The sequence below is a fragment of the Lotus japonicus genome, chromosome 5 (genome assembly GCF_012489685.1).
Source record: "Lotus japonicus ecotype B-129 chromosome 5, LjGifu_v1.2".
Lineage (NCBI taxonomy): Eukaryota > Viridiplantae > Streptophyta > Magnoliopsida > Fabales > Fabaceae > Lotus > Lotus japonicus.
The window spans coordinates 20,363,525-20,384,313 of record NC_080045.1 but is presented as its reverse complement, the minus strand read 5'-3'; the positions used below and the strand labels follow the sequence as shown (position 1 = coordinate 20,384,313).

Here is a 20,789-nt window from a genome sequence, read left to right as displayed (position 1 = left end):
ATGAAAACTTTATGTGCAACATTTGAACCAAATCTTACCTCTGCTTCCATCTGAGTGATTATTAGACGCATACTATTACACATTCCAGCTGATTGATCGATGTTTCTTAGAAGTATTGTTCCTATTTTCTTAGTTGTCTACATTTTAGCTAAGATGTTTTATCTGTCAAGATGTGCGACCAAATGTTTGAGCATCTGGTACAACATTTGTCCATGTGTAGCTACTGTGTGTTGCGTGTTTGTTCTAGAAGCTTTGGATTGATTGACGTTGTCAACAAGTTAGGGTTGTTGAAGAAGCTTCCGCATGTATATATGGAAATATGTCAAGTGTATTCAAATATACTAAAGAAGATTTGATTTGGTTTAAAGTGTAGAAAATTATATCTTTTTGTGTTCAAATCTTATTTGATAAGATTTGTTACTGGTTTAAAAGATTGTTCCAGATTTGTTTTATGGACTCTATTTTCGTTCAAGCCCTATGAAGATCAATGCCTGTAGAATAACAACTATTTAAGGAGTTTTAACCCTAGTTGTTGGGTGTGCGTTGGGCACCAGATAATTGTGTTTTTAGGGTTATGTTTTGTGAGTCCTTATTGTGTTCTTGTACACCACTCTACTGCCCCCACTAGCCAATCATAAGGCATATAGTTGGTTTATTTCAGTTGAGTTGTAATGTCTTCAACCTTATATTGTTTTTGTAAGTTTAATCATTGTGGCAGTGATTATGAGAAAGTAAGAGGGGTCTCATACTTAGGAGAGGGACTATGTATAAATCACTGGGTAGTATTAGGTAGGAAAGACTTTGAACAAGGGGTTAGTTCATCTAAGACCGGGTGTACCAATATTACTAATAGTGAATTTGCTTTCTCGGGTGAAAATCCCCCAGGTGTAGGTGATGTTGCACCAAACTGGGTGACCAATCCTCTGTGTTTTTTGTTATTATTTTTCTGGTTTTACTATTGCTTCTATGATTTATCATGTGCATGTTTTTTTTCGAAAAGAGAATAATTTCAAAGATTAAAAAGCATCCAAGAGAACAACCCTCTCAAGGTAGGGGATTAGAAATTAGTCTAAATCCAACAAAAATCAAAAAGCTAAATACAAGAAAGGTCTACAACCAAAAGCAAATAAAAACAGAGATACAAAATCCTAAGGGAGGTCAAAAAATAGTAAATAGCATAGAGTAGAAGCAGCATCATTCAAGAATGAATGATCTGTATCCCAAGAATAGGGGAAACCCGAGGAGCAACACAATCGATTATACGCATTGTGTTCGACATCTGTCCTAAGCGTGAACCAAAATTTCAATTGGTATCAGAGCAGATACCTTGTTATGTATGGGTGTGCTCCAGGGAATATATTCTAGTTTCATGGACAACGCTAAGGAAGGAGGATCAATCAATAGCTCAGATGGGTGTGATCTCATGTCTCCGCTGCTGTTTATGTTTTGTCTCTAATGTGCAACTGATAGTTGTTGATGAAGATTTTCTCCACCACTGTGCTCACAAGTTATTTTAGTCAAAATTCTACTAATAAGGGGGAGTACTATGATTGTGGTTGTGGTTTCTGATTTTCTGCAGTAGTGGTAGCTATGACATGATATATTTCTATACTCGGATGTGCTTCCAAGGTGTTCTCAATCCAAAGGAGTTTTATGGTATGTGCAATCTCAGATGTGGTTGTATGTTGTATCAGCTAAAATTTGACAAAGGGAGAGATTGCCATTCCTATTTTCTTAGTTGTCTAAATTTTAGTTAAGATGTTTTATCTGTCAAGATGTGCAACCAAATGTAGAGCATCTGGTGCAACATGTGTCCCTGTGTAGTTGATGTGTGCTGCGTGTTTGTTCTAGAAGCTTTGGATTGACTGGCATGGCCAACAAGTTAGGGTTGTTGAAGAAGCTTCCGCGTGTATATCAGGAAATATATCAAGTGTAGTCAAATCTGCTGAAGAAGATTTGATTTGGTTTAAAGTGTAGAAGATTATTTCTTTTTGTGTTCAAATCTCATTTGATAAGATTTGTTAATGGTTTAAAAGATTTGTTCTAGATTTGTTTTATGAACTTTATTTTCGTTCAAGCCCATTGAAGATCAAGGTCTGCAGAAGAACGATTACTTAAGGAGTTTTAACCCTAGTTGTTGGGTGTGCGTTGGGCACCGGATAATTGTGTTTTTAGGGTTGTATTTTGTGAGTCCTTATTGTGTTCTTGTACACCACTCTACTGCCCCCACCGGCCAATCATAAGGAATATAGTTGGTTTATTTCAGTTGAGTTATAATCTCTTCAACCTTATATTGTTTTTGTAAGTTTAATCACTGTGGCAGTGGTTGTGAGAAAGTGAGAGGCGTCTTATACTTAGGGGGAGGGACTAAGTATAAATCATTGGTTAGTATTAGGTAGGAAAGAATTTGAACAAGGGGCTAGTTCATCTAAGACCGGGTGTACCAATATTTCTAATAGTGGATTTGCTTTCTCGGGTGAAAACCCCCAGATGTAGGTGATGTTGCACCAAACTGGGTGACCAATCATCTGTGTTCTTTGTTATTGTTTTTCTGGTTTTAGTATGTTTCTGTTGCTGCTGTGATTTATCTCGTGCATGTTATACGCGGTGTCCTGGACATTGTGTTCTACATTTGTCCTGAGCATGAACCAGAATTTCAAGAAGCATTACTGGAATACGAACCTTAATTGGTGATTAGGAAATCCTGAAGAGTTTATTCTATTCAAAAACTCAGGTGTGTGAACATCATCAGGGTCGTCGTAATTGTTGTCTGATATACATGTGTTAAATGCACTAAGATAAATGTTCTCTTCTTGAAGCATTAATGATATCATATATTCATTAAAACTATCAACAATCTCAATAGTAGGGGATAAAATAGCACGATGTTGAAATAAATTTTGGATTTGTGTAAATATTTTTCAAGTGTTGAATAATCAGCGTATGAAGATTCACTCCAAATATTGTTGCACCACATCAATATGCTTGTTCTTCTTTCCATCCTTTTTCATTTTCCCTTAATTCATCCTTTTGAACTAAATGTTCAATAACAACTAAAAGAAAATTATATTTTAAAATCAACAATGTATAAAAATATAAACCACATAATGTTGTTATTGTATTAGAACTAACCCATCAAATATTGGTAGTTTGTAGTTGTTTGAATTGCATGAAACGATTAAAAATGTACTATGTTGAAGGAATAATATCACATGTAGCTTCTTAATTTTTTGTGATGCTCATGAAACTAATTTATATTTATGGTTTGTGACTCTAAATTTCTTTGAAAATGCTTGAACCATAAAATTATGAATGGCATAGACTTTTCCTGCGGAAATTATGTCATTAAATTTTGCCATTTGACTACGGTTAATAGTACCATGAATCCTCGATTGCAGTTTTGTTAACAAAAAAAAAATTCAATTAAGAAAACATATTTGATTTGTTCATTTTTGGAAAAATAAGTAGTCTGAATATGAAACCATGGAAATGAAAAATAATAAACAAATTTGAATACATGTTCATCGATTAATAGCAATTCAATACTTTTAAGAATTTGAGGTTTTTTAAGATCTCCTATTTCCCACAAATGACGCACACAAACTTTATTCTTCCATTCAACTTTTCCACAAACAATGTCAAATATTTTATGCAAAGTTTGGAACATTCTATATTATAAAAGATGAGAAACTGGTAAAACTGATTAAACAAATAAGACACTCTAATTTGTACTCTTCTTTCTTCTTTGTTTAACCTGTTTTGTACTCTTTGGCCTCTGGCCCCATTTATATATATTTTGGTATTTCAAGAAAAAAACAATAAGACATTCTTTATTAACTAAGTCAATCATTAAAAAATGGGATGAAATCAATGAAAAAAATATGAAGAAATCAAGATGAAAAATCAATATTCAAAAAGACGTTCTATGTATCTGCAAAATGACTTAAAGTTTGAGCCTTTGAAAAACCCAAAGCAAATATTATGTAAAGTGCACATTCTAAATGAGCTTTATTACTAATTTATATAGTTGTGGGGTAAAAGGTTATTGGTGTGTTTTTCTTTTGTTTCAGTGAAATAATATTTAATGTATTCTATGGAATTTCATTACATATAATATTTAAGTAATTATAAATCCATTTAAATTAATTGCAAGGTAAATAGTAAATGAATATGAGATGACATTGATGGGAGGGGAAAGGTTTGTGATTTTTTTAGTGAAATCATATTTAATATCTAATTCATTCAATAAATCAAAGCTAATTATGTTTTCCCTATGAAATTCCGGAACTAATAAGATCTAAATACTATAAAATTCATTTAAATTTATTTTAAGGTTAAGAGTTGAAGGATATAGTATGACATTGGTGAGAGAGAAAACTGTTATAGGTGTATTTTTAGTTTTTGAGTAGAATCACACTTAATATTTAATCCTCCAACTTTCATTCTAAAGGATTATTAATATAAATATTCATTAAGATTGAATTAATAATTCAATAAACGAAAACTAAATATTTTTATCCTAAAATTTTGTGACTAATAAAATCTAAATAATAAATCCATTTAAATAAATTGTAATGTTAAGAGTTAAAAGGACGCTGCAGATTATCTGGTTTAGAAGTGGAATCGGTCTCGTATTTGATGTTAAACTGTGGACAAACTAGTCCTTTATGGTACGGGATTATGCATCGTGAAGGTTTGGTTTGGTGCTGTACAAAATCTATCCTAGACTTATTACTAATTGAATGGCCAGAGTTGAGAGCAAAATCAGATAAGGGATTATGGGAATTGATTTCCTACTCTTTATGTAGGTCTATTTGGTTAAGGAGAAATGAATTGGTTTTTCAGGACAAAGATTTCAATCTTGAAATGATTTGGGATCTGCATATCTCTCGCTTGGTGGGTAAAAGCTTGGTGGAAAGAGTGCCCCCATTAGGGATGTGACTTCTTGCTGAATTTTGTGAACATTAGATTAAAGGCTGCCAAGGCGATCTCCGATAGAAATCAGTGGATTCCTCCTCCAGTGGGATCTCTAAAATTCAATGTCGACGGTACCTCTCATGGCCCTCCAGGGAGAAGCGGTATAGGGGGCATAATCAGGGATTCAAGAAGAAAAATTTGGGTCTTTTTTCAAAGGCTATACATGGGACCTTTGTAAGATCAAGATTTGGTCATGTGGTACAACTCTATGTTTTGATGATAACAAGTATTTATTTGTGGATGAACAACTATGATACTCTAATGTTTGTCTTGAGTGTTTTGACAAACAGGTTCTGATTCTGACACCAGAAGATATATTCGTCAGAAGTTCTGAAGATCAAAAGATCTGAGGATCAGAGGATCTGAAGATCAGAGGATCTGAGGATCAGAGGATCTGAAGATCAGAGGATCTGAAGATCAGAGGATCTGAGGATCAGAAGATCAGAGGATCAGAAGATCTGAAGATCAGAGGATCTGAAGATCAGAGGATCTGAGGATCAGAGGATCAGAGGATCAGAAGATCAGAGGATCAGAAAATCTGAGGATCAGAAGATCTGAAGACCAGAAGCTCTGAGGGACCAGAGGCTCTGAAGGTTCAGAAGCTCTGAAGGTCCAGAAGCAGAAGTTACGAAGGTCAGAGGATCCAAGCATCCCTCTGACTCTGATCACCAAGCTTCACAAGTTCCAACACGAAGCATAACTCTGATCAGAAGTCAATGGTTAAAGGCAAATGTCTCTATCAAGAAGTACAAGAGCAGTGTACTATTCTGAAAAGCCTACCTACCAAGGTTCAGCCACAGCAGGTTCTGGAAGTTCCAGAAATGCCCTCCAACGGTCATACTCTCTCAACAGAAATATCCTTTGCACCTTGGACTATAAAAGGCTGAAGAAAAGAAGAAAGCTAAGAGCGTGAGAAATCAAGAGCTGCAATACAAGAAAAGATTCAAGCCTCTACTTTCTTCATCTATTCTTATTTAGTTTACACTCAGCTTATTTAGAAGCAAACCTTTGTAAACACCAACCTCAAACAGTTGTTTGATTTTCCTTAAGGGACCGGGTAGGTCAGTATCCTTAAGAAGGCTAAAAGAGTGAATCTTAGTGGTGATTCCTTTAGGAGATCAAGGTTGATCGGATCCTAGAGAAGACTAAGAGAGTGAATCTTAGTGATAGCTAAGTCAGTGTATTGTTAGTCACTTGTAGGTTTCAAGTGCAGTTGTAACAATTATCTGATTAGTGGATTGCCTTCATTCTAAGAAGGAAGAAATCACCTTAACGGGTGGACTGGATTAGCTTGAGGGATTTATCAAGTGAACCAGGATAAAATACTTGTGTGCTTTTCTCTTCTCTCTATCTTTATCCGCTGCACCATCTATCTTAGAGAAACCGAAAAGATTTACTTTAAATCTTAAGGGGAAAGTTTTTATATTGAAAACGCTATTCAACCCCCCCCTTCTAGTCGTTTTTCACACCTTCAATTGGTATCAGAGCGCAAGTTCTGATTACCACACTTAACAGTGTTCAGTAGATCCGGGCCAGTGTGAAAAACTCATGGATGCCACCACTACTACGAGCAAATATCAATATAGTGCAAGACCACCTATCTTTGATGGTCAGAGATTTGATTTCTGGAAAGACAGAATCGAAAGCTTCTTTCTTGGCTTTGATCCTGATCTCTGGGATTTTGTTGTTGATGGCTACACCCCTCCTGTTGATAAACATGGTGTAAAGATCCCAAGGGAGAAGATGAGTGAAGATCAAAAGAAGGAGTTCAGAAATCATCACCGATCAAGAGCTATTCTGCAAAGTGCCATTTCATATGAAGAATATGTGAAAATTACTGATCGTGATTCCGCTAAGTGCATCTTTGAATCCTTGAAGATGTCTCATGAAGGAAACAAGAAAGTGAAAGAATCAAAGGCACTGTCTTTGATCCAGCAATATGAATCCTTCCAAATGGAAACTGACGAATCCATTGAAGATATGTTTTCCAGATTCCAGTTGATTATTGCTGGAATAAGACCTCTCAACAAAAGCTACACTACAAAAGATCATGTCATAAGGGTCATCAGAAGTCTTCCTGAAAGCTGGATGCCTTTAGTGACTTCAATAGAGCTTACAAGAGATGTTGAGCATATGAGTTTAGAAGAACTCATCAGCATACTGAAATGCCATGAGCTGAAGCGCTCTGAGAAGGCTAAATCTGAGAAGTCAAAAGCTCTCCAAGCTGAAGCAGAAGAATCTGAAGAAGCATCAGAAGATTCTGATGAAGATGAGCTGACTCTGATATCCAGAAAGTTCAACTGCATCTGGAAGCACAGGCAGAGCAAATACAAAGGCTCATCAAAGGACGAAAGGTCAAAGAAGCATTTCAAGACCAAGAAGAGTCTGATGGTGACTTTTGACGAATCAGAGTCAGAGGATGTTGACTCTGATGGTGAAGTTCAAGGACTCATAGCTATTGTCAAAGACAAAGGAGCAGAATCAAAGGAAGCTGTTGACTCTGACTCAGAATCAGAAGGAGATACAGACTCTGACGATGAAAATGAGGTATTTGATTCTTTCTCAACTTCTGAACTTAAAGATGCTTTGTCTGAAATTATGGATAAATATAACTCTCTCTTGACTAAGCATAAAAGGTGGAAAAAGAATTTCTCTGCTGCCTCTGAAACTTCTGTTGAACATGAGAAAATCATATCTGATTTGAAAAATGATAACCATGCTTTAGTTAATTCTAACTCTGTGCTTAAGAATCAAATTGCTAAGTTAGAAGAAGTTATTGCCTGCGATGCCTATGATAGTAAGCATGAATCTAAGTATGAAAAATCTTTTCAAAGATTCCTGGCTAAAAGCGTAGATAGAAGCTTGATGGCTTCATTGATCTATGGCGTGAGCAGAAATGGAATGCGTGGCATTGGCTATTCTAAACCAATTAGAAATGAGCCTTCTGTGTCTAAAGCTAAATCCTTGTATGAATGCTTTGTTCCCTCTGGTACCATATTGCCTGATCCTGTACCTGCTAAAGTTGCTAAACATCCTCTTATAAAGGGATCTTTCTCCATGTCTAAATATCATGCAAAAATTCCTGTATATTATCCTGTTGAAAGACCCAAAGTTGTCAGAACTTCTGGGCTAACTAACAAGAAAGGACCCAGAAAGTGGGTACCTAGGGATAAGATTATATATGTTGCAGATATCTTCAATAGGTCCATCGAAACTCCAACCATGGAACCTGGACAGTGGATGCAGGCAACACATGACGGGAGAAAGGCATATGTCCCAAGATCCAAAACTTGAACCTGAAGGTGAAGTTGATCTTGGAGGCATCAGTAGAGTAAGATTTGGTCAAGTCAAAGCTAGCTGAAAAAGCTTGTAGAGATGAGCATGACTGTTTCAGATAGAAACAAAGACTCAGAACTTGTCAAACCAGAAGCAACAACATCAGAAGATGCTAATACAACTTCTGACTTGCGTCATCAGAAGAAGAGTAGGTTCATAGCTTCTCATTCTGAAGCATCTGAAGATGGAATTTTTTCCAGAATGGAGATGTCACCAGAACCTCTGGACTTTGACACTTCTGCTCTCATACGAAGATATACTAATCAGCAGCCAAGTATCCCTTGGTATTCCTTCTGAGGGGGAGTATTTCGTCTTATACTCTTACTATTTTTTTCCACCTTCATTCTTTTTGCTTATGACAAAAAGGGGGAGAACTTATAGTATCTTGACAACTCCTATATTATTTAGCTCAGAATCTAGATATTACTAACGTTGATATTAAGTATTAGATTCAGGGGGAGCTTAGCTCAGAATCAAGCACGAGTCTTGGATTCAGAAGGAGCAAGATAAACTATACACATCAGGATAAGTTTTAACTCTGATACCTTATACTCTGAGTGTATTCAGTTTATTTGTTTAGAGTTGTTCATCAAAATACATGGTTTTGTCATCATCAAAAAGGGGGAGATTGTAAGATCAAGATTTGGTCATGTGGTACAACTCTATGTTTTGATGATAACAAGTATTTATTTGTGGATGAACAACTATGATACTCTAATGTTTGTCTTGAGTGTTTTGACAAACAGGTTCTGATTCTGACACCAGAAGATATATTCGTCAGAAGTTCTGAAGATCAAAAGATCTGAGGATCAGAGGATCTGAAGATCAGAGGATCTGAGGATCAGAGGATCTGAAGATCAGAGGATCTGAAGATCAGAGGATCTGAGGATCAGAAGATCAGAGGATCAGAAGATCTGAAGATCAGAGGATCTGAAGATCAGAGGATCTGAGGATCAGAGGATCAGAGGATCAGAAGATCAGAGGATCAGAAAATCTGAGGATCAGAAGATCTGAAGACCAGAAGCTCTGAGGGACCAGAGGCTCTGAAGGTTCAGAAGCTCTGAAGGTCCAGAAGCAGAAGTTACGAAGGTCAGAGGATCCAAGCATCCCTCTGACTCTGATCACCAAGCTTCACAAGTTCCAACACGAAGCATAACTCTGATCAGAAGTCAATGGTTAAAGGCAAATGTCTCTATCAAGAAGTACAAGAGCAGTGTACTATTCTGAAAAGCCTACCTACCAAGGTTCAGCCACAGCAGGTTCTGGAAGTTCCAGAAATGCCCTCCAACGGTCATACTCTCTCAACAGAAATATCCTTTGCACCTTGGACTATAAAAGGCTGAAGAAAAGAAGAAAGCTAAGAGCGTGAGAAATCAAGAGCTGCAATACAAGAAAAGATTCAAGCCTCTAGTTTCTTCATCTATTCTTATTTAGTTTACACTCAGCTTATTTAGAAGCAAACCTTTGTAAACACCAACCTCAAACAGTTGTTTGATTTTCCTTAAGGGACCGGGTAGGTCAGTATCCTTAAGAAGGCTAAAAGAGTGAATCTTAGTGGTGATTCCTTTAGGAGATCAAGGTTGATCGGATCCTAGAGAAGACTAAGAGAGTGAATCTTAGTGATAGCTAAGTCAGTGTATTGTTAGTCACTTGTAGGTTTCAAGTGCAGTTGTAACAATTATCTGATTAGTGGATTGCCTTCATTCTAAGAAGGAAGAAATCACCTTAACGGGTGGACTGGATTAGCTTGAGGGATTTATCAAGTGAACCAGGATAAAATACTTGTGTGCTTTTCTCTTCTCTCTATCTTTATCCGCTGCACCATCTATCTTAGAGAAACCGAAAAGATTTACTTTAAATCTTAAGGGGAAAGTTTTTATATTGAAAACGCTATTCAACCCCCCCCTTCTAGTCGTTTTTCACACCTTCAACCTTTGGGCCTATGAAGCGCAGGTGAAAGCAATTCTCCATGCCCTCATTTTCTGCCCTCATTTTCATCTCAAACATATTCTAATTGAAAGTGATTTCGCGCTTGCCGTCGGTTGGGTTAATAATAAAGTCAATAGGCCATGGAAGTTGATTCAAGACCTCAATCTTATCGATCTTCTTTGCATTGAAGTGGATTGTTTAGGGGTAAACCATATTTTCAGAGAGTCAAATCATCTAGCAGATTATCTAGCAAAATCTGGGTGCTATAGAGAAAATGAAATCTGGTCTTTGGTGAGGTGTTAATGTTTCTGTTGGTAATGTTGCTGGGTCTATAATGAAGCCTATTATTAGTGCCTTGTATGTTCAAAGGAGCTGCTCGATATACTGTACCATGCATCTGATACCAGGCTTTCTATCAATCATTTGGTCTCTTTATGGTGTTTGCTAATGACTGAATTTACTTTGTTGATATGGTTGTTGTTATTGTGTGCGTTTAAACTGGTGTTGCTGCTATATTCCTACAGTATTAGCAATCTGGTATGAGGTATGAGTATGTTTCTAATTGGAGGAATTCTTCATGTTGAGGCTGCCCGTATTCATTGTTTTGTTCTCTAGAAGCTGTTTTATTCTTTCCCTTTTGTTTTTGTTGATGTTTTCTTCTTCATTCTGTCTTGTAGTTTACCTTGCTGGCAATGTTTGCCTTTTAGCTAGCTGTTTGTTGTACTTTGCTTTCACAGGTTTTCATACCTATTGTGTGTTGACTCTTATTCCCTATTTATGATATATTATTCTATTTTTTCGAAAAAAAAAGATATAACATGACATTGATGAGAGAGAAAAATGTTAGAGGTGAGTCTTTTTTTGTGGAATCATATTTAATATATTTTTTTTGAAAGCTGAAATTATTATTGAATAAAAATTCTACATGAGAGCAAAACTCTCATGAAGAGGGCAACACCAGACCAAAATAAATACAACTTACATCAAACTCAAAACCCCCTAACAAATGACCAAACTTAAGAGGGTACCTCATTAAAACCTTACTAGGAAAAATCCATTGGAATAAAAACCTAGCAAGGGAAAAGAGTACAAACACTCTCGAGAAAGCTATTGTTCAATGTTGTAATACAACAACCCCTGCCAAAAGAAAACAACAAGAAAAACATATGACCACCCAAAACTCTTAGTCGGTGAGCTTCCATATCTACTATTTAATCCACCAACTTAAACTCTAATAGATTATTAAAATTAATATTAATTAAGTATGAATTAATAATTCAATAAATGAAAGTTAAGTATGTTTGCCCTTTGGAATTTCATAACTAATAAGATCTATATGATAATAAGTTCACTTATTATAAGGACGGTCAATCAAAACTAATCAAACAATCATGATTGATTTCCTAGAAATTATTCTACGAAATTACATATAGACCATAGTAAAATATTCATTCATGTGTCATAGTCTATTGCATGACTATTTTACCCTCATTGTTGCCAAACTTCTCTTTTAATAATAATAATAATAATAATAATAATAATAATAATAATAATTCACGAGAAGATTAGCTTGACATCCCATATTCAGTCCCACTTGGTGAACGATAGGAAGAGGATAACGATAAGTGAGAGATATGATATGAAAAGAAAAAGAAATGAAGAGAAAACAGGTAAAATTAAGATCAGAAATAAACTTAGTTATAATTTGCAAATATAAGAACCCCAAACCATCACCATGATACCGGCCATCACTCTCATTATAACATTACTTGTTTATCATCCAAAGCTTTAGAAACACTATTTACATTGTGGAATAAAAAACTCAATCACTCAGTTTCTTCATAATTTTTTTAAAGCGATAATTTCCTCAACTTCTTTGTAGCCTACATGCCATGCTATATAATTGAAAAATAATAAAAGTATCGTGTATGAATTGTAAATAAGTTTTGTCCTAAATAAACCACTCAAATGTTGATGTTTATTTTTCATCTGCAACAAAGTTTCAAAAATACGGGGTTTAACTTCTGTGACCATAAAATGTAAAACAATTTGTAAATTATTAATTTTACTTTCTCATACTTTCACATTCAAATTAAGACCTTGGGTACATGAGTATTTTATTTACCGGGTACACATTTCCATATACAGAAACATTTATTAGGATCCATTCTCATGCAAAATCCATTACCCTCAGGATACGGAGCACAAAGAGTTTGACAATCCGTAGGGTTGCACTGCGTAGTTTGATTGAACACTTTAATACACTTTTTAGGTCCATCATATGTCACTGCATTGACTGAAAAAATGCAAAAAATAAAATATAATTAGAGAATACAAGTTACCATTGAAATCATTTCATAATGCAAAATATTAAAAGTGTTTATGGTCACTTTAGTTAAGGTATTAAATAAAAATAAAAGAAATCATATTGATCAATTTCAACTGTATATATGTTAGTTTAATTTGGTTTTGATTTGATTTTATTAATTTGAACTAATTGGATCAAACATATTTTACCTGGTTGGAATTGGTGTGACTCTACAGTGTGGCTTCGCTCTTCTAGACTCTCCTCTGTATAGGGTTGAAAAATTCCTTGCGAAAGACATTCTAAGCCTGGAGTTGTTTTGTTTGTTTTCACATTCAACAAAAAAAAATAGTTAAATTTGGATCACTAAAGTAATATGAAAATGCAAATGTCATATTTTTTCAAGTTTTTATTATCCGTTTTCTTATTTTTTAAGACTTATAATACATATTGAATTCTTAATTTATAATAATTAAAAAATAATCCATTAGTTCTAAAAATTTATGTTATGTATCACCACCATTTAAATCTTTTATTGTTTTCATTCAACATTTCTCAACAGTTTAAAACCCACAATATGTTACAAAGTTGAAAAGTAAATATAACACAAAAAAAAAATTTCTAATGATTTAGGTGGTGGTTGTTATTATTAAAATTTAAAATGGATTTTTTAAAAACTTAAAAAAATATTTGGTTGGATTATCAGATGCACATTCAATTATTAAGCTCTATCTTGAGACTTTTTTTTGAACCAGTGATAAGTGATTTTTTGACATTAAATGAGTTTATTATTTAAATAAATTAGAACCTTTTGTTCAATAGTTTGATTTCGATAACAAGATCCATCATATTAATTTAAGAACATCCAGAAAATTGAAATGAGTAAATAACATCAAAACCAAGTACTAAGAAATTGGATTTGAAGTATTATTATATATAATTTCTTTATTTCACAACTCAATCCACATGTATCCTTTGAGAGAGAAGAATATAAGAGAGATAGTGATATAAGAGATACAAAAGTAACAAATACGATGTATGATAACACAAGAAAATCAAAGTAAAATACGAAGAAAAAAAAACGTATAGAAAAGATATGAAAGTGAAAACTAGTGTGTGCATATAAAATTTGTTTGTATACCTGTAAAGAGAAGCCCAATAATGAAAATTGGAATGACGCAAATCTTAGCCATTTCAATAGTTGCAATGTCAATAACCGTTACCCTTAAATCTTTTGTCTATGTTTTCATAGTTGAAAATAAAATCAAAGGCTTATATAAACTAAATGCTAGGCCCACATGTCAATATAAGTTTCTTTCTTTGTTTAAAATTTCAAGATCAATATGTAATCATTAAAGTCAATATTTTGAATTATCATATTAATTAAAACATTAAATGCATTTAGTAATTATTTATATTAATAAATATTAATTATTAAACAAAAATAGTTACATATAATCCAAATATGAAAATTGTAATTATTTATCATGAGAAAACATTGACTAATATTGCATATTGTAAATCATAATATTAGTTAATTTTTATTTCTGCTTATTATTTTAACCGCATTTAAGGAACATAGTTGACTATGTTTATTCAAATTTAGTATACACTACAATTAATTAATTTATGAAAATTTGAATAATAAATAGTTCGGTCAAAATATATGAACATATATAAATAAAAATGATGTGATTTATCCATTATTTATTAAGTAGTTAATAATAGCATTTAAATTACTTAAAAAGTTTACTGGCTATAACATTTTAATCAATAATAATTTAATAATAATAATAATAATAATAATAATAATAATAATAATAATAATAAGTCAAATTGACTTGCCTTTCACTTTAATAAAAATATTAATTAGTTACTAACAAGCTTTTTTATTAAGTCAAGGTGGACTACTATTGGCAATTTGGCAGGTGGACATACACTTGGTGTGGAACACTGCAAAAACGTTGTTGGAATGTTGAATGATTCAACACAATGGAACCCGATAGATTTCGCGTTCGAGCTCTCACTAAAAGCAGTCTGTCCAGCTGAAACTTTTTCCAGAAACCTCCTGTCGCTGCCTAATGACCTGACTCCCCTGTGTTTTGACAACCAATATTACATAGACATTAAGTAGGGGAGAGGCTTGTTTGTCGACAAGTTTGCTGAGGATCAGAACACCGTCTTCGAGGTTTTCTTTTCTGCGTTTGTTAAGCTTGTTACTGCTGATGTTCTCACAGATGGCCAGGGTGAGGTCCGAGCAATATGTAGCCAAATCAATAATTAAACTAGTGAATCCTGCTGTAATAGCTAGTGAGAAATAAAATCAAGTATATAAGTATTTAGAAAATAAAAAGCTCAATGTTACAAAAGATGAAAGGATTAAGGAGCATTAGAGGAAAATGTTGTGGCTGCTGAGTTTAAAGGAAAATATAAAAAGGAGAAGTAATTTTAGGGTTTAGAACTTTTGAGCCCTGATGTTGTTTTCCACAAGCTGCACAACCTGAGTTTTTTCCCTTACTTACGGGCTTGGAGAACTTGTATTTTTTTTCTTATTTTAGGCCCAACATGTGCTTTTTTCCAAATGCTTTAAATTTGAATCCAACTACCTATTGAAAAAATGAGTTTTTTTTTTGGAAAATTAATTCAAACAACTTTTTTTTCACTATACAAAAAAAAAGCTTGGGCCACGGGATTCAAATTCAAGCATCCTATCTAATTTAAAAGATATGACATCTTGATCATATAAACAATGAAATATATTGTTAAAAAAAACAATGAAATATACCAACCATATTAGAAATAAAAAGCTCAATGTTACAAAAGATGAAAGGACTAAGGAGCATTAGTTTGAATTAAGGCCTATTATGTTTTGGCTTTGTAGGAAATATCATTAATAGTTATGTACTTGTTTTGGATTCCCGATCTATTAAAAATAATGAAGGCTTATCTCATCATCTCAACGTCATCCTTCCATATTAATTCTTGGTGTATTTCATTTATTCTCTCACTTTCCTTTCTTACTCTTAGGAGGAAAGTACTAACATGAAAAATGATGATAGGTATATGTGCATACCATGACCCATTCCAACCCTTCTCAATTGATTCAACCTATACAAATAAGACGAGACATTTTTTACAAACACATTAGAAATGAAACGAAAAGACATGCATTCAACTTACATATTCATGTTCACCGATTAATTTTACAATAAATCATCGTTTGTGTTATTTTAATTTGTACCACAAAATAATTTATTTGTGTTATTTGACCAGAAATAAAAAGATATTTTTTTAAATCACAATAAAAAAAGATAATTGATTTCCATTCATGAGACTAATTTATTTGGTGTACATAGTATGTGAGGAACTTTTCAGTTGATACCCAATATTTTTGTTACAAACTACGTTAAATAATTTTAAGGGAAATCAAAAACATGTCAGCGTCATGAAATTAATGATACGTACCAGTCTTTGATTCCTTTTTTTACTTACTTAATTTAGTTAAATACCTTTCCTAATTCATGTTGGTTGGGTCGTGTTTCATTCCATATTATTTGTATAGTCTTACTTTTTATTTAATGAAATCACATTTTTTACCTTAAAAAAGCTACTTGATTTATTTCGTGCTGTTTAATTGAATTGACATCTAACTATGCATCACTGAGAATTGATATACACATGTATATGTGTAACGAAATGGAGTTTTGTGTTAATTCCTATTTTACCTTCTTAATTTAGCTAAACAACTTTCATAATTCATGTTGGTTGGGTTGTGTTTCATTCCATAATTCCTTATTGAAAAATTTCATCATGTTTAGGAGGGGAAAGACGTGTTGTCAGGTAACACCTTCAAAGTCAACAAAATTAGCAATTTTGATTTGTTCATGATTTGGTAAAACTCATTAATGCTAGGAGTTGGACAGCTACAATATTAGGTTAAGACAAAACCCCTTCAACCTTAAAATTAATGTGAGAAATTTAAAATGGTGATAGGTATATGTGCATACCATGACCCATGCCAACCATTCTCAATTAATTCAACCTATACAAAGAAAACGAGACATTTTTTACAAACACATTAGAAATGAAACCAAAAGACATGCAATTAACTTACAAATTCATGTTCACTGATTAATTTTACAATAAATCATTATTTGCGTTATTTTTGTACCACAAAAGAATTTATTTGTGTTATTTGACCAGAAATAAAAAGATATGTTTTTTTTTAATCACAATAAAAAAAGATAATTGATTTCCATTCATGAGACTAATTTATTTGGTGTACACAGTATGTGAGGAACTTTTCAGTTGATACCCAATATTTTTGTTACAAACTAAGTTAAATAATTTTAAGGGAACTCAAAAACATGTCAGCGTTGTAACACCCCGATTTCGGTGGCGTCACTTTAGTAACCAAAAGTAAACTTAATGCGGAAATACGTGAATATTTTTTTTTCGATATAATAACTAAGACAAGACTGAATTAAATAAAACCCAAATGCGAAAAGCAATAAAACTATTATACAATATATATTTACAACCCCCGCTGTAAGTACCCAACCTCGTCACGAGTAACCTCCAGTGACGGAAAGTAGTAGAAAAGAACGCCCGTAGGCAAAAGGTATAATCCAAAAGAAAGGTTAGGTGTCTGCAACACTGTCCCTCAAAATAAGAATAAGTCAGCCCAGATGGCCTAAAACAAGACCTCTTAAGTCCAACCAACTCTCTGTGATTCCCGTAAAGGAACCACACAAAAAGCTATAGGTGGGAAACTACCCTGTCCCCAAAGAAAACAAATGATGTTCAGAGCTAAGACTCTACTCCTACACTAATCCCATCTCGAGGAGCTCACACCAGCACTAAAACCTACATGCTAGCATGATCGTCGTCCGAATTGGAAATCCAGAACGACCTAGTCTATGTACACCATCCGTCCTCCGCTCGCTATCGCGATGCGCTCCTGTTCCAGCATCCCAACTCTAGTTTCCCCCGAAGGGTGAACCGTCGTGAACCAGTCCGCCAAAGACATCTGACAAAGGGCGTTTGTCCGCCAAAGCACACACAGAAGACGCGAGGGTCAACTCCAAAGAATTACATAAATAATAGCACCAATAGATATAGATAAGAGAATAGCCACTTAGGCTTATAGCTAGGGATAACATCCTAGGGTTGCATATTCCATAATGAACTTAACAGCATTAATAACAATTAACATGTTCCAAATAGGATTAACAAATAACAATCACACTCGACAACTAAATCAGTATGCATGAATGCAGGATGATTAGTCAAACAACGTCTCCGACTCTCACTCGACACGTCGCCACGTGTTCTAGGTAAATTAAAGTCTCTAAAAGCTTACCCTAAGGTAAAGTCGATTCTGCGACAAAAGACACTTCTTCACATCAACATAGTAACTCATGATGATCTCCGGATCATCCGACTCATCTCAATCCGATGGTCACAACTGCTCAACAAGCAAAGAGTATCACATACTCGGAAACTACCGGTTTCCCGGACTTATCCCCAGGATAGCCCAACAATTAGGCATGTCAAGTCGATCCAACCCCTTGGGTTGAACATACGGACTCGCACACGCAACTCCCACAATTAGGCATGTCGAGTCGATCCAACCCATCGGGATGGACATACGGACTCGCACACGCAACAAATGACAACGCCAAGTCGATTCACTCAAAGGAGTCGAACATACAGACGTTGCGCGTGTCCAATGACTATCGCCGAATCGATCCAATCCATCGGATTGAACATACGGATCCGCGCGTGTCGAAAAGTTGTCGCTGAATCGATCCAATCCCTCGGATTGAACATACGGATTCACGCGAGGTACAATGGCAATCGCTAAATCGATCCAATCCCTCTGATTGAACATACGGACTCACGCGTGTCTGAGTGACTACCGCCGAATCGATCCAATCCATCGGATTGAATATACGGATTCGCGCGTGTCAACAATTATTGCCGAATCGGCCCAACCCGTCGGGTTTGGACACACGGATTCGCGCCGCAAAGTCGAAGATACACCCAACAACATAGCTACTCCAACAGCACAACAACAATAGCTGCTCCAACAGCACAACAACAAACGCTGCTCCAACAGCACCACAACATCTACATACTCGAAGCCTCTCAACTTTCTCAATGCTGGGATCCGACGACACTTCTCGTTTTCCAAAACTATGATTTGCATCCAAAGCTTCCTTCCGAGATTATTACCATTACTTAAAGATTTAGAGGTTGTTTAATGTCTTATGAGTTTTCTTTACAAAATAATTATCCTTTTAGTCTTATCGCAAATCCTATAAGTTCTCGGGATCTCCTAATCCCCAAATGACTCCAGAGAATGTCTCGATCCATAAACATCATAACAAGGCCCGAATCTCATTCGTCCTTTCAAGCTTCCTCAAAAATCTCAAAATAAAATCGGCATGACCTGCCCGCTTTTCTCACCGTTCAGAAACTCAGATTCCAGTACAGAGCATATTCAATTCATCACAATCAACAACATGTCATATATCGATAAATCGCATCATAAACACTTAGCACTTAGCATATAAAGCATGCACCACACATCCTAGATTACCCACATAACACATAGCATGTAAGTCAATCTCAAAAACATTCAGTAGATGAATCATCTACATTGTCAGCCGAAGCCTCAGAAAACATTTTCCAATCACACACAATTCCAGTGCATAAACAATAAACAATGTCGAAACATCGACCCTAAGCATTAACTAGAGATTCAGTGAGAAGTCCTCACCTGTAGATTCTCCAGGACGATCTCCTAACACTTGTTCACAATCAAAGGCTTGCTCCTCTGGGAATTCCTCAAAATCACCTTTAGAGCAAAACCACAGAAATACTATCAGAATCTATCGAAAACTAAGTTATCGATACTTACTAAGGTTACTCAAAGTAATCTATACTCTAAGGTACGATAATCTAGCGCGAAAGACAAGTTTTCGGAAAAAGGAAATTTCCTCCTCCCCCCCTAATAGGGCTCGGCCACTTTTCACAATTATGGGGCTCGATTTTTCTTCGATCAAACTTGGTTCCTATGCTATTATAAGCCGTAACTAAGGGTATTCTGAACTCAGAAAAAATATCGGATCAAAAACTGTCGCAGGGGTATTTTGGTCATGATTTTTAACTTAGAATTTTCAAAACTGAAATCCCAAAAATAAAATTTTGCAGGGACGTCACCAACGACGTTTATGACAACTAATCCTACTAGCACTAAGCTAAGGCGATAGTTTTCAGCCTAAAGGTTGAAGCTTTACCTCAAAAACTCCAAAAATGGGTATTTAAGGCTAAAATTGATTCCGGCGGAATTCCGGCGACATAACGGAAAATCTAATCCGGCAGAAGTGATCTTGGGCGCATAACGAAGAGGTTTAGAATCAGAAATGAAAGATTCAGGATAGTTTTGCAAAAACCCATAAACTATCCGCTCAGAAAACTCTACAGAAAAGCTATGGAAAAAGCGATCAGAGGTAAGGATTAGCGACTATACCTCGAAACCTTGAAGCAGCAACTAACGGATCAACGATCAAGCAAGTAATGAAGAAAATTCTTCTTCCTTCTTCCTTGGATGAACTCGCGGCCTTGAGGAGAGAAAATGGAGGAGAATTTGAGTTTTTCTTCCTTTCTTTGCTATATATAAAGGTTGGAAATTCGCGGGAAAATGAAAGTTTCGCGAATCTGATTTTTCCGGCTTCATTCTCCATGAATTAATAGATATGTTTTGGCAAAAGAATTCCAAAACTATAAAGAGGTCTCCTTGTATTTTTGGCAACTAAAGCATAGTCGGTATAAAACTATTTTACCCGATAAGTTGCTTTTTGCATCGAATGTCGGAATAGAAAACTTCCTTCTGAAGAAAGATTGAAATCATCAAGAGAAGTGGGTGTACGCGTGTAGAATATTCATTTGAAGCTCTGAATAGAAAAAGTCTTCATTGTCGAGAAATTCTAGGGTTTTGAAATACCAGGGATTCGGTTTCGGCAAACTTCCGATGATTGGAATCGGACGTTCGTAGATTCTAGAGTTTCGCCTCGAAACGATTGTGATATATGGAAAAAGAGAAGTTCTAACATTTCTCTGAAGATTTTTGGAATTAACTTCCGTCGTGCCTAAAAGTGAAAATTAGCTATATACTAGGGTTTCTGACCTAGGTTTAAGCGTAAAACGATCGTGCTATAACTTTTATCGATCATAA

The 20,789-nt window shown here is 35.0% G+C and overlaps 1 protein-coding gene across 1 annotated transcript; it reads right to left on the bottom strand.

Annotated features, from left to right (window-relative positions):
- Window positions 1-12,336: 12,336 nt before the first annotated feature.
- On the bottom strand, window positions 12,337-13,760 carry LOC130717539 (uncharacterized). Its single transcript, XM_057567785.1, has 3 exons — window positions 13,689-13,760; window positions 12,760-12,855; window positions 12,337-12,538 (listed from the first exon to the last, which is right to left on the bottom strand). The coding sequence occupies exons 1-3, from the start codon at window positions 13,738-13,740 to the stop codon at window positions 12,360-12,362; spliced, it is 327 nt and encodes a 108-aa protein (XP_057423768.1). The 5' UTR covers window positions 13,741-13,760; the 3' UTR covers window positions 12,337-12,359.
- Window positions 13,761-20,789: the final 7,029 nt, after the last annotated feature.